Below are 17,241 nucleotides of genomic sequence, written 5' to 3'. Positions count from 1 at the left end.
CCTCCCCCCCCCCCCACTGTCACGTCTCCCTCCTCCCCCCCCCACTGTCACGTCTCCCTCCTCCCCCCCCCCCCCACTGTCACGTCTCCCCCCACTGTCATATCTTCCCCCCCCCCCCCCCCAAAAAAAAAGTCACATAGCCCCCAAATATATTGATGCATTTGCAATATATTGCACAGCCTTAATTATTACCAAGATGGTGTGTAGTTGGGTGTGTGTACAGGTGCGGTACCAATACCCTTCTGTACCCCTCTCTGCCACCTTGGATACAGTCCTTGAAGACCTCAGGAGGGTCATGCCTGACTTTTTTGAGTGATCGGAGCATATGAAATTGGACTGACTTTGTCAAGCTAAAAAAAAATTCTACCGATTCTTCATATTTTGGATTCGGTCCCATTTACAGTAGATTTCCTCCTCTGTATTTGTGAGAAAACCCTTTATTACGCTCACTAAGGGTGTGGGTGCGTTCACACGGCCGTCTGTCCCCGTTTTTTTCCCCCGTTTCGGTTCCGTTGTCGCTGCTTGTGAACAGATTATAAACGGTTGTAAAATAATCCCATCGATGTCAATGGGATTTTTTTTTTTTACAATCCTTTCACATTCGTTTGCGCCCGTCTGCGCTGATTTCCGTTTTTTTTATTTATTTTTTTATGGGAGAAAAGACGGTGCATGCAGTAGTTTTTTCTCCTGTCAAAAAAAAAACTGAAGAAAAAGCGGATACAGTAAATTTAACATTGAAGTCTATGGAAAATGGATGAGCCTTTAATGTCATCCGTTTTCAATCCGTTTTTTGATCGTTTTTTTTTCCTTCTGAGCATGCTCAGAACAAAAAAAAGAAATGTTTTTTTTGGTTTATTAACTGAACCATAACGGATTCAAACGGATAACATCAGTTTGCATTCGTTATAGTCCATTTTTATTTTTGACGGGAGAAGAACGGGATAGGTCTAAATGGCCGTGTGAACGCAGCCCAAATTTTATTTTCCATAAATGCAGCTGTAGGGAGCTTTTTCACAACGACAGTGTTGTCAAGTCACCTTGCCTACTCCCTTCCCGCAGCACTCCCAGGTGCCCACCCAGAGCAGAACAGTCTGCAGCACCTGCTGTATACTTTTCCTGTCTGCTCCTCTGCCTGTGACATTGCTCAGCATGCTGTAACCACACCTCATTCTTACTAAATGTTCCAAAAAAAATATATATATGTATATGTGTATATAACGGGGAGATGGTCATGTAGACTGGAAGGGCTGGTCATAGGTGGTGACATCACATAGGGGGGGTGGGGTTCTAACAGAGACAAGTTCCAGCCACGCCTTCTGAGACCGTAGAGCAGCGTTTCCCAACCAGGGTGCCTCCAGCTGTTGCAAAACTACAACTCCCAGCATGCCTGGACAGCCTTCGGCTGTCCAGGCATGCTGGGAGTTGAAGTTTTGCAACAGCTGGAGGCACCCTGGTTGGGAAACACTGCAGTAGAGGATGATACATTGTCTCAGGAAAGAGGAGCTGGACACAACACCACATTGACAATGAGAGGACTACACAACTTCCAGTCAGGGGGGTTTCAATTAGCAATTACACTGTAAAAGAAAGTTATATGCCTTTCCTTGGGTCCTATGAAGTGTTTCCTGTTTCATCCCAGCTCTGCACAGACCCCGAACCAGCTGAACGCTGAGGCAGGTGCAGCTCTGGTTGTGATGAGACACGGTGCGCACCGTCTGCATTCATCCCTCCATGTCACATCCCGGCTCCAGGGGGGATAGGTTCTCCATCTGCCTGCGTCTCTGCTTTCTCTGAGCATGTCCGGACTCTCTTACTACTTTTCGTCAAATGTTTTTTATTTTTATTTTATTTAATTTTTTTCCTGCTTTGCAAAGTAATTTTTTTGTTTCACAATCTTCGTTCTAGACATTCCTCTCCTTGACTTTTCTTTCCAGATTTTGTTTCCTCTCCTGTTTGCCATGTATCCCTTCTTTCGTATCAGGAACTTCCCCTACCCTTCTCCATTTTGGTAAGATCATGTTCTCTCACTGGGGTCCCCAGTTTGCTTAGATTAAAGAGATCTATAGTTTAAAGGGGTTCTCCGGGGGAAAAAAAAAAAGTATCTCCTATTCACAGGATAGGGGATATGTGTCTGATCGCGGAGGGTACAACCTCTGGGACCCCCGCAATCTCCTTTAGGGCCTCGGCTGCTTAACAGTTCCCTCCAAAGTGTTCCAGGTCCTTTCTTTGAAGACTAGTAGAAGTGACGGCCTGCTCAGCCAATCGCCTTTTGAGACGGGACCCTGTCTTAAAGGGGTTATCCAGGAAAAAAAATCTTTTTTTTTTATATATCAATTGGCTCCATAAAGTTAAACAGATTTGTAAATTACTTCTATTAAAAAATCTTAATTTTTTTCAGTACTTAAGAGCTGCTGAAGTTGAGTTGTTCTTTTCTGTCTCAGTGCTCTCTGATGACACGTGTCTCGGGAACCGCCCAGTTTAGAAGCAAATCCCCAAAGCAAACCTCTTCTACTCTGTACATTTCCCGAGACAAGCAGAGATGTCAGCAGAGAGCACTGTTGCCAGACAGAAAACAACAACTCAACTTCAGCAGCTGATAATTATTGAAAGGATTAAGATTTTTTTAATAAAAGTAATTTACAAATCTGTTTAACTTTCTGGAGCCAGTTGATATAAAAAAAAAGTGTTTTCCTGGAATACCCCTTTAACTGGTGGTGGCCTGAGCGGGTCGTCACTTCTGATAGTCTCCAAAGGTGGGGTCTGGAGCACTCAGGAGTATGTTAAGTTGAGCAGTATGAGCCTGGCCCCCATACAGGAGATTGTGGGGTGTCCCAGCGGTCGGACCCCCCAAGATCAGACAGTTGCGTCCAAACAATCCACACTACACTCTTGTAGCACCATGTTTCAATTTCAAACAGGTAATTAGAATACTGGGGAGACACACCCTTGTTTAAAATGTAACTGTTACTAGTACCTTATAAAAATAATAATAATCACCCCACAAACCTCAACAAACGGCCCATATGGCCTAAATAGCCAGACGAGATGTGATCAGGGTATGCATTAACACAAGGGCCGAGACACGAGAACAAGTCACAGTGTGTTCTGGGTAACCAGTGCTCAGTAATGAACGTAGGTGCTTACCTATTAGATGTCCTGTATGGGATTATAAGTCGCCCGTGGTGCGTCCCTGAAGCAATGTCCAGCAAGGATCGGTGGTACAGATGGAAACTGCCAAGGAAAAAAAGTCCCTAGTAAACTCTGCGTGCAGAGTAGTGGAACCTAAGTCCTACTCGCACAGGGGACCAGCGGAGCACTCACCCTAAAAAGGAAGACCCCTGTCCTGATCTACCCTTTGAAAAGAACACCCTATATGTGATTTATTCCTACGCGTTTTACGTTGCTAGGCAAGACTCATCAGGGGGATGTAGGCACAAGGTGTGGGAAATATGTACAAAAAAGGTGGTAAAAACACACACGGTATTAGGAGTATCGGAGCTCAGTATTAGCAAGAGTTGAGCTCCGAAGCATCCCGCCCCAAGGTCCGGGGAGGACTGCTAGCTGAAAAAGACAGAGGACAGTGGTCCACGTTGGAGGGGCCGACATTATGTGTCAGAAGCACCTCCACCAGTCTGTAGCTAGTAGCGCGATGTCTGCAAACAGTGGGGGTTATAAAGGGTCAATTACCATGGCGCGCGCCCCAAGGTTACCCAGCAGTCCAGGACCTTGGGGCGGAAAGCTTCGGAGCGCAACTCTTGTTAATACGGAGCTCCAATTTTCTTGGTACCTAAAGGGGTACTCCCCTGGATTTTTTTTTTTTTTTTATCAACTGGTGCCAGAAAATTTACAGATTTGTAAATTACTTCTTTAAAAAAAATCTTTATCCTTCCAGTACATATCAGCTGATGTTTGCTCCACAGGAAGTTCTTTTCTTTTTGAATTTCCTTTCTGTCTGACCACAGTGCTCTCTACTGACACCTCTGTTCATGTTAGGAACTGTCCAGAGTAGAAGCAAATACTTATAGCTAACCTCTCCAGCTCCAGACAGTTCCTAAAATGGAAAGAAAATTCCAAAGAAAAGAACTTCCTGTGGAGCATACAGCAGCTGATAAGTACTGGAAGGATTAAGAGTTTTTAAATAGAAGTAATTTACAAATCTGTTTAACTTTCTGGCACCAGTTGGCAAAAAATGTTTTCCAGGGGGAGTGCCCCTTTAAAGGGGTACTCCGGTGACATTTTTTTTCTTTTAAATCAACTGGTGGCAGAAAGTTAAACATATTTGTAAATTACTTCTGTTAAAAAAATCTTAATCCTTCCAGTACTTATTAGCTGCTGAATGCTACAGAGGAAATTCCTTTCTTTTTTGAACACTGATGACATCACGAGCACAGTGCTCTCTGCTGACATCTCTGTCCATTTTACCAACCGTGAATAGCAGATGTATGCTAAGGGCAGCATGGTGGCTCAGTGGTTAGCACTGCTGCCTTGCAGTGCTGGGGACTTGGGTTCAAATCCCACTAAGGACAACAATAAATAAAGCGTTATTATTATTATAATAACGTCAGCAGAGAGAACTGTGGTCGTGATGTCATCAGAGAGCATTCCAAAAAGAAAATAATTTCCTCAGTAGTATTCAGCAGCTAATAAGTACTAGAAGAATTAAGATTTTTTAATAGAAGTAATTTACAGATATGTTTTGATTAAAAAGAAAAAAGGTTTTTACCGGAGTACCCCTTTAACTCCTAATACCGTGAGTTTTTTTACCACCTTTTTTGTACATAATTCCCACACCTTGTGCCTACATCCCCCTGATGAGTGTTGCCTAACAACGTGAAACGCGTAGGGATACATTACATATAGGGTGTTCTTTTCAAAGGGTAGATCGGGGAAGGGGTTGCCCTTTTTAGGGTGAGTGCTCTGCCTATAAACTAGTTAGTGTACCTGTGAAAATAAAGAAAAAAACTTTTGACATGTCCTAGGGACATGTCAAAAGTTTTTTTATCAGTTGGGGTAATGAGCAAAGAGAGAAGTGTGCAGCTGCAAACTTCTTTCCTCTCTCTGTCTATGAGACCTGGATGGACCAGTGTTTCCCAATCGGGGTGCCTCTTGCGGTTGCAAAACTACAACTCCCAGAATGCCCGGACAGCCGTAGGCATTCTGGGAGTTGTAGTTTGGAACCACTGGAGGCACCCCGTTTGAGAAACACCGCCATAGACTTACATTTAAATGTGTCCAGGTCACTAGAGATGAGCGAACTTACAGTAAATTCGATTCGTCACGAACTTCTCGGCTCGGCAGTTGATGCCTTTTCCTGCATAAATTAGTTCAGCTTTCCGGTGCTTCGGTGGGCTGGAAAAGGTGGATACAGTCCTAGGAGACTCTTTCCTAGGAATGTATCCACCTTTTCCAGCCCACCGGAGCACCTGAAGGCTGAACTAATTTACACAGGAAAAGACATCAACTGCCGAGCCGAGAAGTTCGTGACGAATCGAATTTGCTGTAAGTTCGCTCATCTCTACCGGTCACATCACACAGTCAGGAGAGAACATGCTAAGTGCGCACATCTCTATGCTCATTCTCCACTATCAGATCAAAATTTTTAATGTCTCCCAGTCATATTAAAAATGCCCATTTTAAATGATGAAATTGTAAATGCCTGAAGCTGCCAGTAGAGGGCGCTGGAGTGCTTATGCATACACTGTATACATTGAACTCCATAATAACCCTGTATTCACTATAAGCCCCAGCTAATGGCGGCCAGAATACCTGGAGCTCTGTATGAGAAAACAGAACTGAAGCCTATGTAAAGAATATTTAATCTATTGAAGAATCATTTTTCGGGAAAACTGCTACACGATGTATCAGTTTTTGCTCTGAATGTTTCTTTAAAACGTGCCTTGACTTTTACTACTCTTTAGGGGGTTTGTTTATATTTTTTCAGGGTCCTCAATCTTAGACCCTTTGCCAGAATAATAGGGCCCCCTTTGGGTCTTCCAAGCTGCATGTTCCTTTAGAGCAGTGGCATGCTGTCCGGGCATGCTGGGTGTTGTAGTTTTGCAACATTTGGAGGGCCACGCTTTGGACACCACTGATCTAGATCAGAAATGTCGGTATCCCGGAGTTATATACATGAAGGCACCTTTTAAAGATTAACCCTTTATGTATTTTTCCCACCTTTTTTTAACCCCTTGCCGCAAATGGACGTACATTCACGTCCATTTGCGTCGCCCGAGGTATGACACGCGCTCAGTAGCAACCATGAACCATGGCTAATGCCGGACATCGCCGATCGGGCTGATATCCGGCATTAACCCTTTAGACGCGGCGATCAAACTTGATCGCCGCATCTAAAACGAATGTAGAAATTGTCCGGTAGCTCAGTGACCACCGCGGTGAAATCGCGGCTTCCCGAACAGCTTGCAGGATGCGAGGAGGATTCCTACCTTGCCTCCTAGCTGTCTGATCGCCGAATGACCGCTCCGTGCCTGAGATCCAGGCAGGAGCAGTCGAGCAGCGATAACACTGATCAATACCATGCTATTGCATGGCAGTGATCAGTGTAAGAGATCAGTGTGTGTGCAATGTTATAGCCCCCTATGGGGGCTATAGAATTGCAAAATAAAAAGTGTAAAAAAGTATTAATAAATGTGATTTAACCCCTTCCCTAATAAAAGTTTGAATCACCCCCCCCCCCCCCCCTTTTCCCATTTAAGAAAAACAACTTTGTAAATAAACATATGTGGTATCGCTGGTTCCTTAAGTGCTTAATATTATTACAAAGTAAAATTGTTGGCGCTAAACATTTGTGAAATCATAAACCCAGGATAATAGCGTTTTCCCCCTGGGCGGTGTCTTGTATTGCAGCTCATTCCAGTTTAAATTGGTACTCTGCCCCTATACATCTTATCCCCTATCCAAAGGATAAGATGTCTGATGGTGGGGTCCCGCTGCTGGGGGCCCCCCACGATCTTGGCTGCGGCATCCCAGAACTTCACTCCGTACCGGATGACTGGCGATGCGGGGCAGAGGCTCGTAACATCACTGTCACGACCCGCTCGTATAGTCACGGCCTCGCCCCCTCAATGCAAGTCTATGGGAGGGGGCGGGACTTTCTTCACGCCCCCTCCCATAGACTTGCATTGAGGGGGCGTGGGCGTGACGTCACCAGTCTTCAGCGCAGCACCCAACGCTCTAAACGAATGCTGGTTGCAGCAGAGAGATCGCGAGGCGGAGTACCCCTTTAAGTGGATGAGACCGAATTGCAATTCCGGACACAACCCCGGGGTGATGCTGTTTCAGCAGTGGGAAGTAATGAGTTGTTACCCCCCCATGGGGACGGCATAGTCCGTTTCTTTCTAAGGATCTGTTCACTTCTGCATCCTAACCTGCCACACGTCATAAGTCATTGGAGTCCATAGGACTGATCCTTTACAACGCAGATGTGAACAGAGCCTTAGCCATCTGTGATAGGAAGCCATGACACTTACAATATCTGTTTACGGGGCAGGTAAGTAACTAAGTTTTCAGATGCTCACGTGATGGCTTCACAGAAAGTTAAGCAAATTTGTAAATTACTTCCATAAAAAAAAAATCTTAATCCTTCCAGTACTTATTAGCTGCTGAATACTACAGAGGAAGTTCTTTTCTTTTTGGATTTATTTTTTTTGTCTGCCCACAGTGCTCTATGAAAATCCCCATAGCAAACCTCTCCTGCTATGGACAGAGGTGTCAAGTAGAGATGAGCGAACTTACAGTAAATTCGATTCGTCATGAACTTCTCGGCTCGGCAGTTGATGACTTTTCCTGCATAAATTAGTTCAGCTTTCAGGTGCTCCAGTGTGCTGGAAAAGGTGGAGACAGTCCTAGGAGACTCTTTCCTAGGACTGTATCCACCTTTTCCAGCCCACAGGAGCACCTGCAAGCTGAACTAATTTATGCAGGAAAAGTCATCAACTGCCTAGCCGAGAAGTTCATGACGAATCGAATTTACTGTAAGTTCGCTAATCTCTAGTGTCAAGCAGAGAGCACTGTGGTCAGACAAAAAAAAAAAAATCCAAAAAGAAAATAATTTCCCCTGTAGTATTCAGCAGCTAATAAGTGCTGGAAGGATAAAGATTTTTTTTTTAATAGAAGTAATTTACAAATCTGTTTAACTTCTTAGCGCCAGTTCATTTAAAAAAAGTTTTCCACCGGAGTACCCCTTTAAGGCTCTTATACCCCCAGTAGTCATAGTAAGGCTGTCTCGGCCCCCCCCCCCCCCCCCCAGTAGTTGCAGCAGGGCTCTCTCAGCAACTCTCCCCACCCCCACTAGTCACAGCAAGGCTTTCGCAACGTCCCCGAATAATCACAGCAAGGGTCTCCCAGGCCCCCACCAGTAGTCACAGCAAGGATCTTGCCGGCCCCCTAAAACAAAGGGCAAGTGTTATAGTTTCTCGGGGTCACAATTTTATCCAGAAAAATACAGAAATGTTTTGAAAAATAGGGTAAATAAATGTATTCTGTGGTTTGTCTTATGTACGGAGTCTTACAGGCAAGTCACAATATTCTAGTCTTCTCTAGTGTTCCAGCCCCTGTGAGAGCTGTATGGCGGCCTTATTCATTTTAGGGAGAATTGCTCTTTAAAACACAAAAATCTCTCTAGTCAACCATTTTATTCAGTATGAGATTTATTTTTAAGTTTTTTTTTTTTTTTTTTATGGTAATAGAAATTAATACATATATCCACATTAAAGGGTAACTCTCATTAAAACTAATTTTTGCTGTTGCACTCCTTATGGTAAATAAAACATATTTCTAATATACTTTGGTTAAAATAAATAGTTTTCTGTTTTATTTGTGCTTAAAGGGGTACGCCGGTGAAAACCTTTTTTCTTTTAAATCAACTGGTGCCAGAAAGTTAAACATATTTGTAAATTACTTCTATTAAAAAATCTTAATCCTTCCAGTACTTATTAGCTGCTGAATGCTACAGAGGAAATTCCTTTCTTTTTGGGACACTGATGACATCACGAGCACAGTGCTCTCTGCTGACATCTCTGTCCATTTTAGCAACTGTGCATAGCAGATGTATGCTAAGGGCAGCATGGTGGCTCAGTGGTTGGCACTGCTGCCTTGCAGTGCTGGGGACTTGGGTTCAAATCCCACTAAGGACAACAATAAGTAAAGTGTTATTATTATTATAATAACGTCAGCAGAGAGCACTGTGCTCGTGATGTCATAAGAGAGCATTCCAAAAAGAAAAGAATTTCCTCTGTAGTATTCAGTAGTTAATAAGTACAGGAAGGATTAAGATTTTTTAATAGAAGTAATTTACAAATATGTTTAACTTTCTGCCACCAGTTGATTTAAAAGAAAAAAGGTTTTCACCGGAGAACCCCCGGAGTTTCAAACACAGGAAGTGCAGCCTGGAGTGCTGAGGGGGGGGTGTCCAACCAACAGTATATGGCAGTTAAGTGTGAGAGGAGCTATGATTGGATGAGGCTGGACACACCCCCCTCAGCACTCCAGGCTGCACTTCCTGTGTTTGGTCTTCGGTCCTAAGTCTGTGTATGAGATGGGGGGAAATGTGCTCTGGAGCTTTTATGAGCACAAATAAAACATAGAAAACTTCATCTTTTTTAAACAAAGTATATTAGAAATATTTTTTATTTACCATAAGGAGTGCAATAGCAAAAAATTAATTTGAGTGAGAGTTACCCTTTATGCAGAGATTCCGAAGTGTTTCGCTTAAATTTCAACCCCTCAAATACAATGTTGTTTTGAATTACTATAATAATAATAGTATATAACATTAATAAAAATATAATAATTCATAATATTAATAATTTATTACTACTACAACTATTAATTTAATTATTATTATTGTAGTAATATAAAGATACAATGTTATGATTAATTTTTTTCATTAATTTTATATATTATGCATAATAATAATTGTATTATAATATTATTATTGTAGTAATAATAAAGATAAAATGTTATGATTATTTTTTATTGTTTTTTTATTAATTTTATATATACGGTAATTATTCATCATCATAATAATAATAATAATAATTGTATTATAATATTATTGTAGTAATAATAGAAACAATGTTATGATTATTTTTATATATTATAATTCATAGTAATTATTGTATTATATTATTGTAGTAATAATAGATACAATGTTATGATTATTTTTATTAGAGATGAGCGAACTTACAGTAAATTCGATTCGTCACGAACTTCTCGGCTCGGCAGTTGATGACTTTTCCTGCATAAATTAGTTCAGCTTTCCGGTGCTCCGGTCGGCTGGAAAAGGTAGATACAGTCCTAGGAAATAGTCTCCTAGGACTGTATCCACCTTTTCCTGCCCACCGGAGCACCGGAAAGCTGAACTAATTTATGCAGGATAAGTCATCAACTGCCGAGCCGAGAAGTTCATGACGAATCGAATTTACTGTAAGTTCGCTCATCTCTAATTTTTATATATTATTATTTATAATAATAATTGTATTTTATTATTATTATAATTATTATTGTAGTAATAATAAAGATAAAATGTTATGATTATTTCTTTATTGTTTTTTATTTTTATATATCATTATTCATAATAATAATTGTATTATAATATTATTGTAGTAATAATAGATACAATGTTATGATTATTTTTATATATTATTATTCATAATAATGTATTTTATTATTATTATTATTGTAGTAATAATAAAGATAAAATGTTATTATTTTTTATTGTTTTTTATTAATTTTATATATGATTATTATTATTCATAATAATAATAGTATTATAAAAAATTAATAAGAAATATATCATGTTATCATTGTAAATGTGATCACCGGGCTGTATGACCCATTCCGATCTTCCAGTGCGGGGGGGATAGAAGCCTTAGTTCCCTGCCTGATTTAGGTTGTTGATAGTTAAGCAGTTCTTTTATCTTAAACAGTCTTTATTGCAGACACCATAAAATCCTCTCTCTCTCTCTCTCTCTCTCTCTCTCTCTTCTGTCTCACAGCTCCCTCTGAACTCAGCTTTGACGATGTGGTCACTACCTCAGAAAACCTTTCCCACCCCACTGCCAGCAGACCAAAGATGGCCGGCAAGAGACCCCCGGGACGCTTCAATGGTTTGCACTCTGTGAGTACTGCTAATGGCAGAGGTCTCTTCTGTAAGGAGATGGGTACTGTGTGTGGTACAACCATCTAATGTAGTGTTTCCCAACCAGTGTGTCTCCTACCGTTGCAAAACCACAACTCCCAGCATGCCCGGACAGCCTTCGGCTGTCCGGGCATGCTGGGAGTTGTGGTTTTGCAACAGCTTGATAGTTCACTGCTTGGGAAACACTAATCTGATGCGTTAGGGAGCCTCCCGACCCATGCCCGATCCTCTTATTGTTAAATAGATAATGGAGGCCCACTTCTTCAGAATACATATGTGCGTTCATGCTTATGTAAAAGTCAGTAGCGGTTACTAGAGATGAGCGAACTTTCAGTAAATTCGATTCGTCACGAACTTCTCGGCTCGGCAGTTGATGGCTTTTCCTGCATAAATTAGTTCAGCTTTCAGGTGCTCCAGTGGGCTGGAAAAGGTGGATACAGTCCTAGGAGACTCTTTCCTAGGACTGTATCTACCTTTTCCAGCCCACCGGAGCACCGGAAAGCTGAACTAATTTATGCAGGAAAAGTCATCAACTGCCGAGCCGAGAAGTTCGTGACGAATCGAGTTTACTGTAAGTTCGCTCTTCTCTAGTGGTTACTGTCAGCTTTTTGGCCAACAGCCATGAAAAAAGTATGATCAGCTTTACTGGTGCTCATTCACAGACACTGAGGGGCGAGTCACCTTTTTAGAAAATGGTAAAGGTGTTACCCCCCCCCCCCCCCCCCAAGGATGTATATCCGTAATGGCACCAGTAAGAATGTATTTTTATTTTATTTTTTTTAAATCAACTGGTGCCAGAAAGTTAAACAGATTTGTAAATTACTTCTATTAAAAAAATCTTAATCCTTCCAGTACTTTTTAGGGGCTTTATACTACAGAGGAAATTCTTTTCTTTTTGGATTTCTCTTCTGTCACGACCACAGTGCTCTCTGCTGTCCTCTGCTGTCCATTTTAGGAACTGTCCAGAGCAGCATATGTTTGCTATGGGGATTTGCTCTGGACAGTTCCTAAAATGGACAACAGAGAGCAATGTGGTCGTGACAGAAGAGAAATCCAAAAAGAAAAGAATTTCCTCTGTAGTATACAGCCCCTAAAAAGTACTGGAAGGATTACATTTTTTTTTTAATAGGAATCATTTACAAATCTAAAACAACCAAAGAAAACGTAGGTGCACTCACCGCAAAGCAGAGACTATCGGGTCTTGAAGTCGGGTAACAGGGTGCCGGGTCACGGCATAGGCGCTGTTGAAGTGTGGCGCTCGGAGGCTACACCGGCAGTTTCGCAAGTAACTTTCTGGCACCAGTTGTTAAAAAAAAGAAAAAAATAAAAAATGTTTCCACGGGAGTACCCCTTTAAATGGATCAATACAATGCAACATCACTTCATTGATTTGTATGAGCAATCTAAAGATTGTTCATAAGAGTCCCCTAGAGAGACTAAAAAAAGACTAATAATATATAAATGTGTATTTTGGGATATATAAATTTATATATTGAGCTATATAAATATATATTAAGATATGTAAATAATAATTTTTATTATTATTATTAGGAGGAGTAGTACAGTAGAATCTCCCAATAGCGGACACTCACAGGGAATAAGAAAGTGTCCATATTGGGAGATGTCCCCTATTGGGAAAAAGGCTGAACATTCTTCCTAAATGACGGAATACTGTCCTGTACTCACTCCAGAGTGTAATTACCTACAAAACACGATTAAAAGCTTAATATAAATCATTTTGCACTGTAATAAAGCTTTACGAAATCTCAACAATATAATTAATTTGGAAAAGTAATGCCAAATGATTCCCCCATCCCCCTGTTCTTCTTACCTGGCCAGCAGGCAGTGATGAGTGACGCTCCATATGTCGCTCGTCATTTCGGGCAGTGAGGGAAGCGCAGTGGAGCGTCACTCATCACTTCGGGCAGCCGCTGCTCACGGCCGTCACTGTCCTCACTGAGTGAATCGCAGAGGAGCGTCACTCGTCACTGCCTGCTGGTCAGGTAAGAAGAACAGGGGGATGAGGGGATGGAAGAATAATTTGGCATGTGGGGGAAGATGATTTGGCATGGGGATGAGGGTATGATTTGGCACGGGGGGTGGGTGCTACTGCAGAGACTAGGGCCCCCCGGCAACCCGAGCCACTTACTGGGGTATTGGCTGTACCCCTCTGACGGCGGCCCTGTGTACATGGTAGGGCGGCACATAAGCTGGTTGAGAGTGTTTTGTCCCCACTGTTGGGAGGGTTTTGTCCCCCTGTTGGGAGGGTTTTGTCCCCACTGTTGGGAGGGTTTTGTCCCCCTGTTGGGAGGGTTTTGTCCCCACTGTTGGGAGGGTTTTGTCCCCACTGTTGGGAGGGTTTTGTCCCCCTGTTGGGAGGGTTTTGTCCCCTTGTTGGGAGGGTTTTGTCCCCCTGTTGGGAGGGTTTTGTCCCCCTGTTGGGAGGGTTTTGTCCCCCTGTTGGGAGGGTTTTGTCCCCCTGTTGGGAGGGTTTTGTCCCCCTGTTGGGAGGGTTTTGTCCCCCTGTTGGGAGGGTTTTTGTCCCCCTGTTGGGAGGGTTTTTGTCCCCCTGTTGGGAGGGTTTTTGTCCCCCTGTTGGGAGGGTTTTTGTCCCCCTGTTGGGAGGGTTTTTGTCCCCTATTGGGTGTGTTCGGTCCCCTTTCCACGACCGCTATTGGGAATGTCCCCTATTCGGCGGGTGAAAATACATTAAGTCCTATGGGACTCTGCCGGGGAATTAAAAACTGTCCCCTAAGGGAGATTTCACTGTAGTAGTATAATTAGTATTATTATAATTTTATTATTTTTTAATAATGGTGCCGATTAAAAACTGCAGGATACGGCACAAAAAAAATTACAAAAAAGTTATTGGGTTCACAACAGGGGACGTTTAGGCAGAATCATTTAATAGTCTGTTTTTTAAAACAAATAAATCCATTAAAAAAAAAAACCTGTACAAATTGGGTATCGTTGTTTGGCATCTAGATAACATGTTAGTTTGACCACATGGTGAGTGGCATAAATAAAAATAATTCACACTGGCATCATGGCACTGACGACTGGAGCCCCATCAGTTTGCCATCATGGTTATGATGCTGCTAGGAATGAGCCGTATCTCTTGTTCTCCCGTTCACTCTTTTGGGCAGCCATTGACTCACTTTCCTCGCACAGCACAGTGATTTTTAATTTTTTTTTTTTTAGGGTTTAGTTGGGCTCCAGACAATGACCATGGCTGGTAGATGGTAATAATAAGCCAGGATTGTCTGTGACCGGAGACTTCCCCCATTTAATAGCAGCCGTCGCCTAATAATGAACATTTTCAACTTATTCAAATTATGTTTTTTTATTTGTTTTAGCAAAAAGACTTGACTGAGGACCTAAAGGTACATCATGAGGAAGAGGAGGAAATTGCCAAACCACTGACGCCGGAAATAAAGAAGGTATTCAATGTCTGCAGGGACCTACAGGGGGTTCCCATTATATGCATTAGTATATAGGCCATCAATGTCTGACTCACTATTTCCCAACCAGGGTGCCTGCAGCTGTTGCGACCATATACCATCTGCTTGAAAGTGTAAAGATATTCCGCCATATTGTTGCCTAGTAGGTGTTTACTGATCAGAAGTCTGAGCTATATGGGATGTCACCCACTAGAAACAAGTATAAAAGCACCAGTTAAAGGGGTACTCTGGTGGAATACATTTTTTTTTTAAAGTCAACTGGTGACAGAAAGTTAAACAGATTTGTAAATGACTTTTATGACTTCTATTAAAAAAAATCTTAATCCTTCCAGTACTTTTTATCAGCTGTATGCTACAGAGGAAATTCTTTTCTTTTTGAATTTCTTTTTTGTCTTGTCCACAGTGCTCTCTGCTGACACCTGATGCCTGTATCAGGAACTGTCCAGAGCAGGAGAAAATCCCCATAGCAAACCTATGCTGCTCTGGACAGTTCCTGACACGGACAGAGGTGTCAGCAGAGAGCACTGTGGACAAGACAAAAAGAAATTAAAAAAGAAAATAAGTTCCTCTGTATCATACAGCTGCTGATAAGTACTGGAAGGGTAAAGTTTTTTTAATAGAAATAATTAACAAATCTGTTTTAACTTTCTGGCACCAGTTAATAAAAAAATAAAAAAATTTCACCAGAGTACCCCTTTAAATCAATGTTTGCCAATCAGTGTGCCTAAAGCTATTGCAAAACTACAACTCCCAGTTTAGCAACAGCTGCAGACACCCTGGTTGGGAAACACTGGTCTGACCACCGGAGGGGTCACCCCTCTGCTCAATGATTCCTGTAGCCCCACTCCCAAACATATTCCAGATTTGTTGGCTGAGCCCACTGATTTCGAAGAGCACAGACAGTCATCTAAGGGTGCGTTCACACGGCCGTCTGTCCCCGTTTTTTTTTATTTTTTATCCCCATTTCGGTTCCATTGTTGCAGACTGTAAACGGATTAAAAACGGTTTTAAAAAATCCCATTCAGGTCAATGGGATTTTTTTACAATCCGTTTACATCCGTTTGCACCCGTCTGCGCTCATTTCCATTTTTTTTGACGGCAGAAAAAAACGGCACATGCAGTATTTTTTCTCCCGTCAAAAAAACAAAAACGGATACAGTAAATTTAACATTGAAGTCTATGGAAAACGGATGAGCCTTTATTGTCATGCGTTTGCATCCGTTTTTTCAATCAGTTTTTTGATCCGTTTTTACGTCTGCGCATGCTCACAACAACAAATCAGACACGCACAGAGGAGATTGAGATCTTTGGGGGACCAGGGCTAGGTACGCATCAGGTTTTATAGGTTACCCCCGTGGCCCCCAGCACAACATTAATGTGGGGGATTGACATAAAAAGGGGTTATGTGAAGTGGGGGCATAGACATGTAATGGGTGAGATTGGACATGAAATTGTGGAGTTTCACAATTTAACAAAATGTTTATCAAAATTGCAATATTTACCTCCCTAGTCGCAATCACACATTTTCCCCAAATCGTGCAGCACTAATATATAAGAGAAACTCAACAGCGCCACTTTTTTGTGTGTGCACACTACAGCATATCCACCCAGAGAAATTCTAGACTGAAATTCCACGTGTATTTGACGCTACCCTAATGAATCAGCGCGATTACCGCACAGATATGCTCCATCCCCATTGACTGCAATGCAAGAATGTTCACTCTTTCGGTGTCCAGAATTTTAATTACCGTTTCGGAAATTCCGGAGTGTGCAAAGTGCAGCTGAATCTCCTAGAAGACAATGGGAGGCTGCTGCACCGGAATCCCTAGATAAGATGTAGTGTGCATGGGCCCTTACTGAGCACAGTGAGCTCTTCGTTCTAGGTGTCAATGGGAATACCAGGTTTACAATCCCAACCAGTCACATTCAGTGATCCCTCAACTTACAATGGCCTCAACATACAATAGTTTCCACATATAATGGTCTTTTCTGGACCATTGTAACTTGAAACCAGACTCAACATGCAATGCTAAAGACAGTCCAGATCTATGAAACATGTGAATGGCTGAAAGAACCGACCAATCAGAATGGGTATTCACTGGTAAAACCCCTGTAAAACTGAAGTGCATGCACTGACTGGTTTCTGGTAGCGCCCCTACAGTACAGGGAGGTATTACATGTTCTGTACTCTTTACCTGTATTACTGAAGTGTATGCACTGACTGGTGTCTGGTAGCGCCCCCTACAGTACAGGGAGGTATTACATGTTCTGTACTCTTTACCTGTACCAGGGTTAGCTGCTCCTTTGGACACCAGGTGAGGGCGGCTCCATGTTACTTTTTTAGGACATTGCCTGTACAGTGACCCCCCGACCTACGATCATTTCAACATACGATGGACTCCCCGAGGCCATCGCATGTTGAAGGCAGCATCATCATACGATGCTTTTGTATGTCGGGGCCATCGCATAAACGGCTATCCGGCAGCGCAGACTGCTTCAGCTGCCACCGGATAGCCGTTTACGGTGCCCCGTGTGCTCCGCTGACGATCACTTACCTGTCCTCGGGGCTCCGGCGCGTCCTCTTCGGGATCCCCTGCATCGTCGGCGCTCTCCATCGTCATC

At 42.4% G+C, this 17,241-nt stretch overlaps 1 protein-coding gene across 3 annotated transcripts in view; it reads left to right on the top strand.

Moving 5' to 3' along the window:
- CD2AP (CD2 associated protein) overlaps positions 1-17,241 on the top strand; it is a 146,185-nt gene that overhangs the window by 122,171 nt on the left and 6,773 nt on the right. For 2 of the 3 annotated variants that reach the window (XM_056563013.1, XM_056563012.1), the window contains exons 14-15: positions 11,016-11,137; positions 14,515-14,598. In XM_056563013.1, coding sequence (XP_056418988.1) covers positions 11,016-11,137; positions 14,515-14,598 — 206 coding nt within the window. Of the gene's footprint in view, positions 1-1,934; positions 2,009-11,015; positions 11,138-14,514; positions 14,599-17,241 lie in introns of all 3 variants that reach the window. The other variant, XR_008890691.1, reaches the window with a different exon arrangement.

Source organism: Hyla sarda, chromosome 3 (assembly GCF_029499605.1).
Source record: "Hyla sarda isolate aHylSar1 chromosome 3, aHylSar1.hap1, whole genome shotgun sequence".
Taxonomy (NCBI): Eukaryota; Metazoa; Chordata; class Amphibia; order Anura; family Hylidae; genus Hyla; species Hyla sarda.
This window is presented reverse-complemented; position numbering and strand designations above follow the sequence as displayed.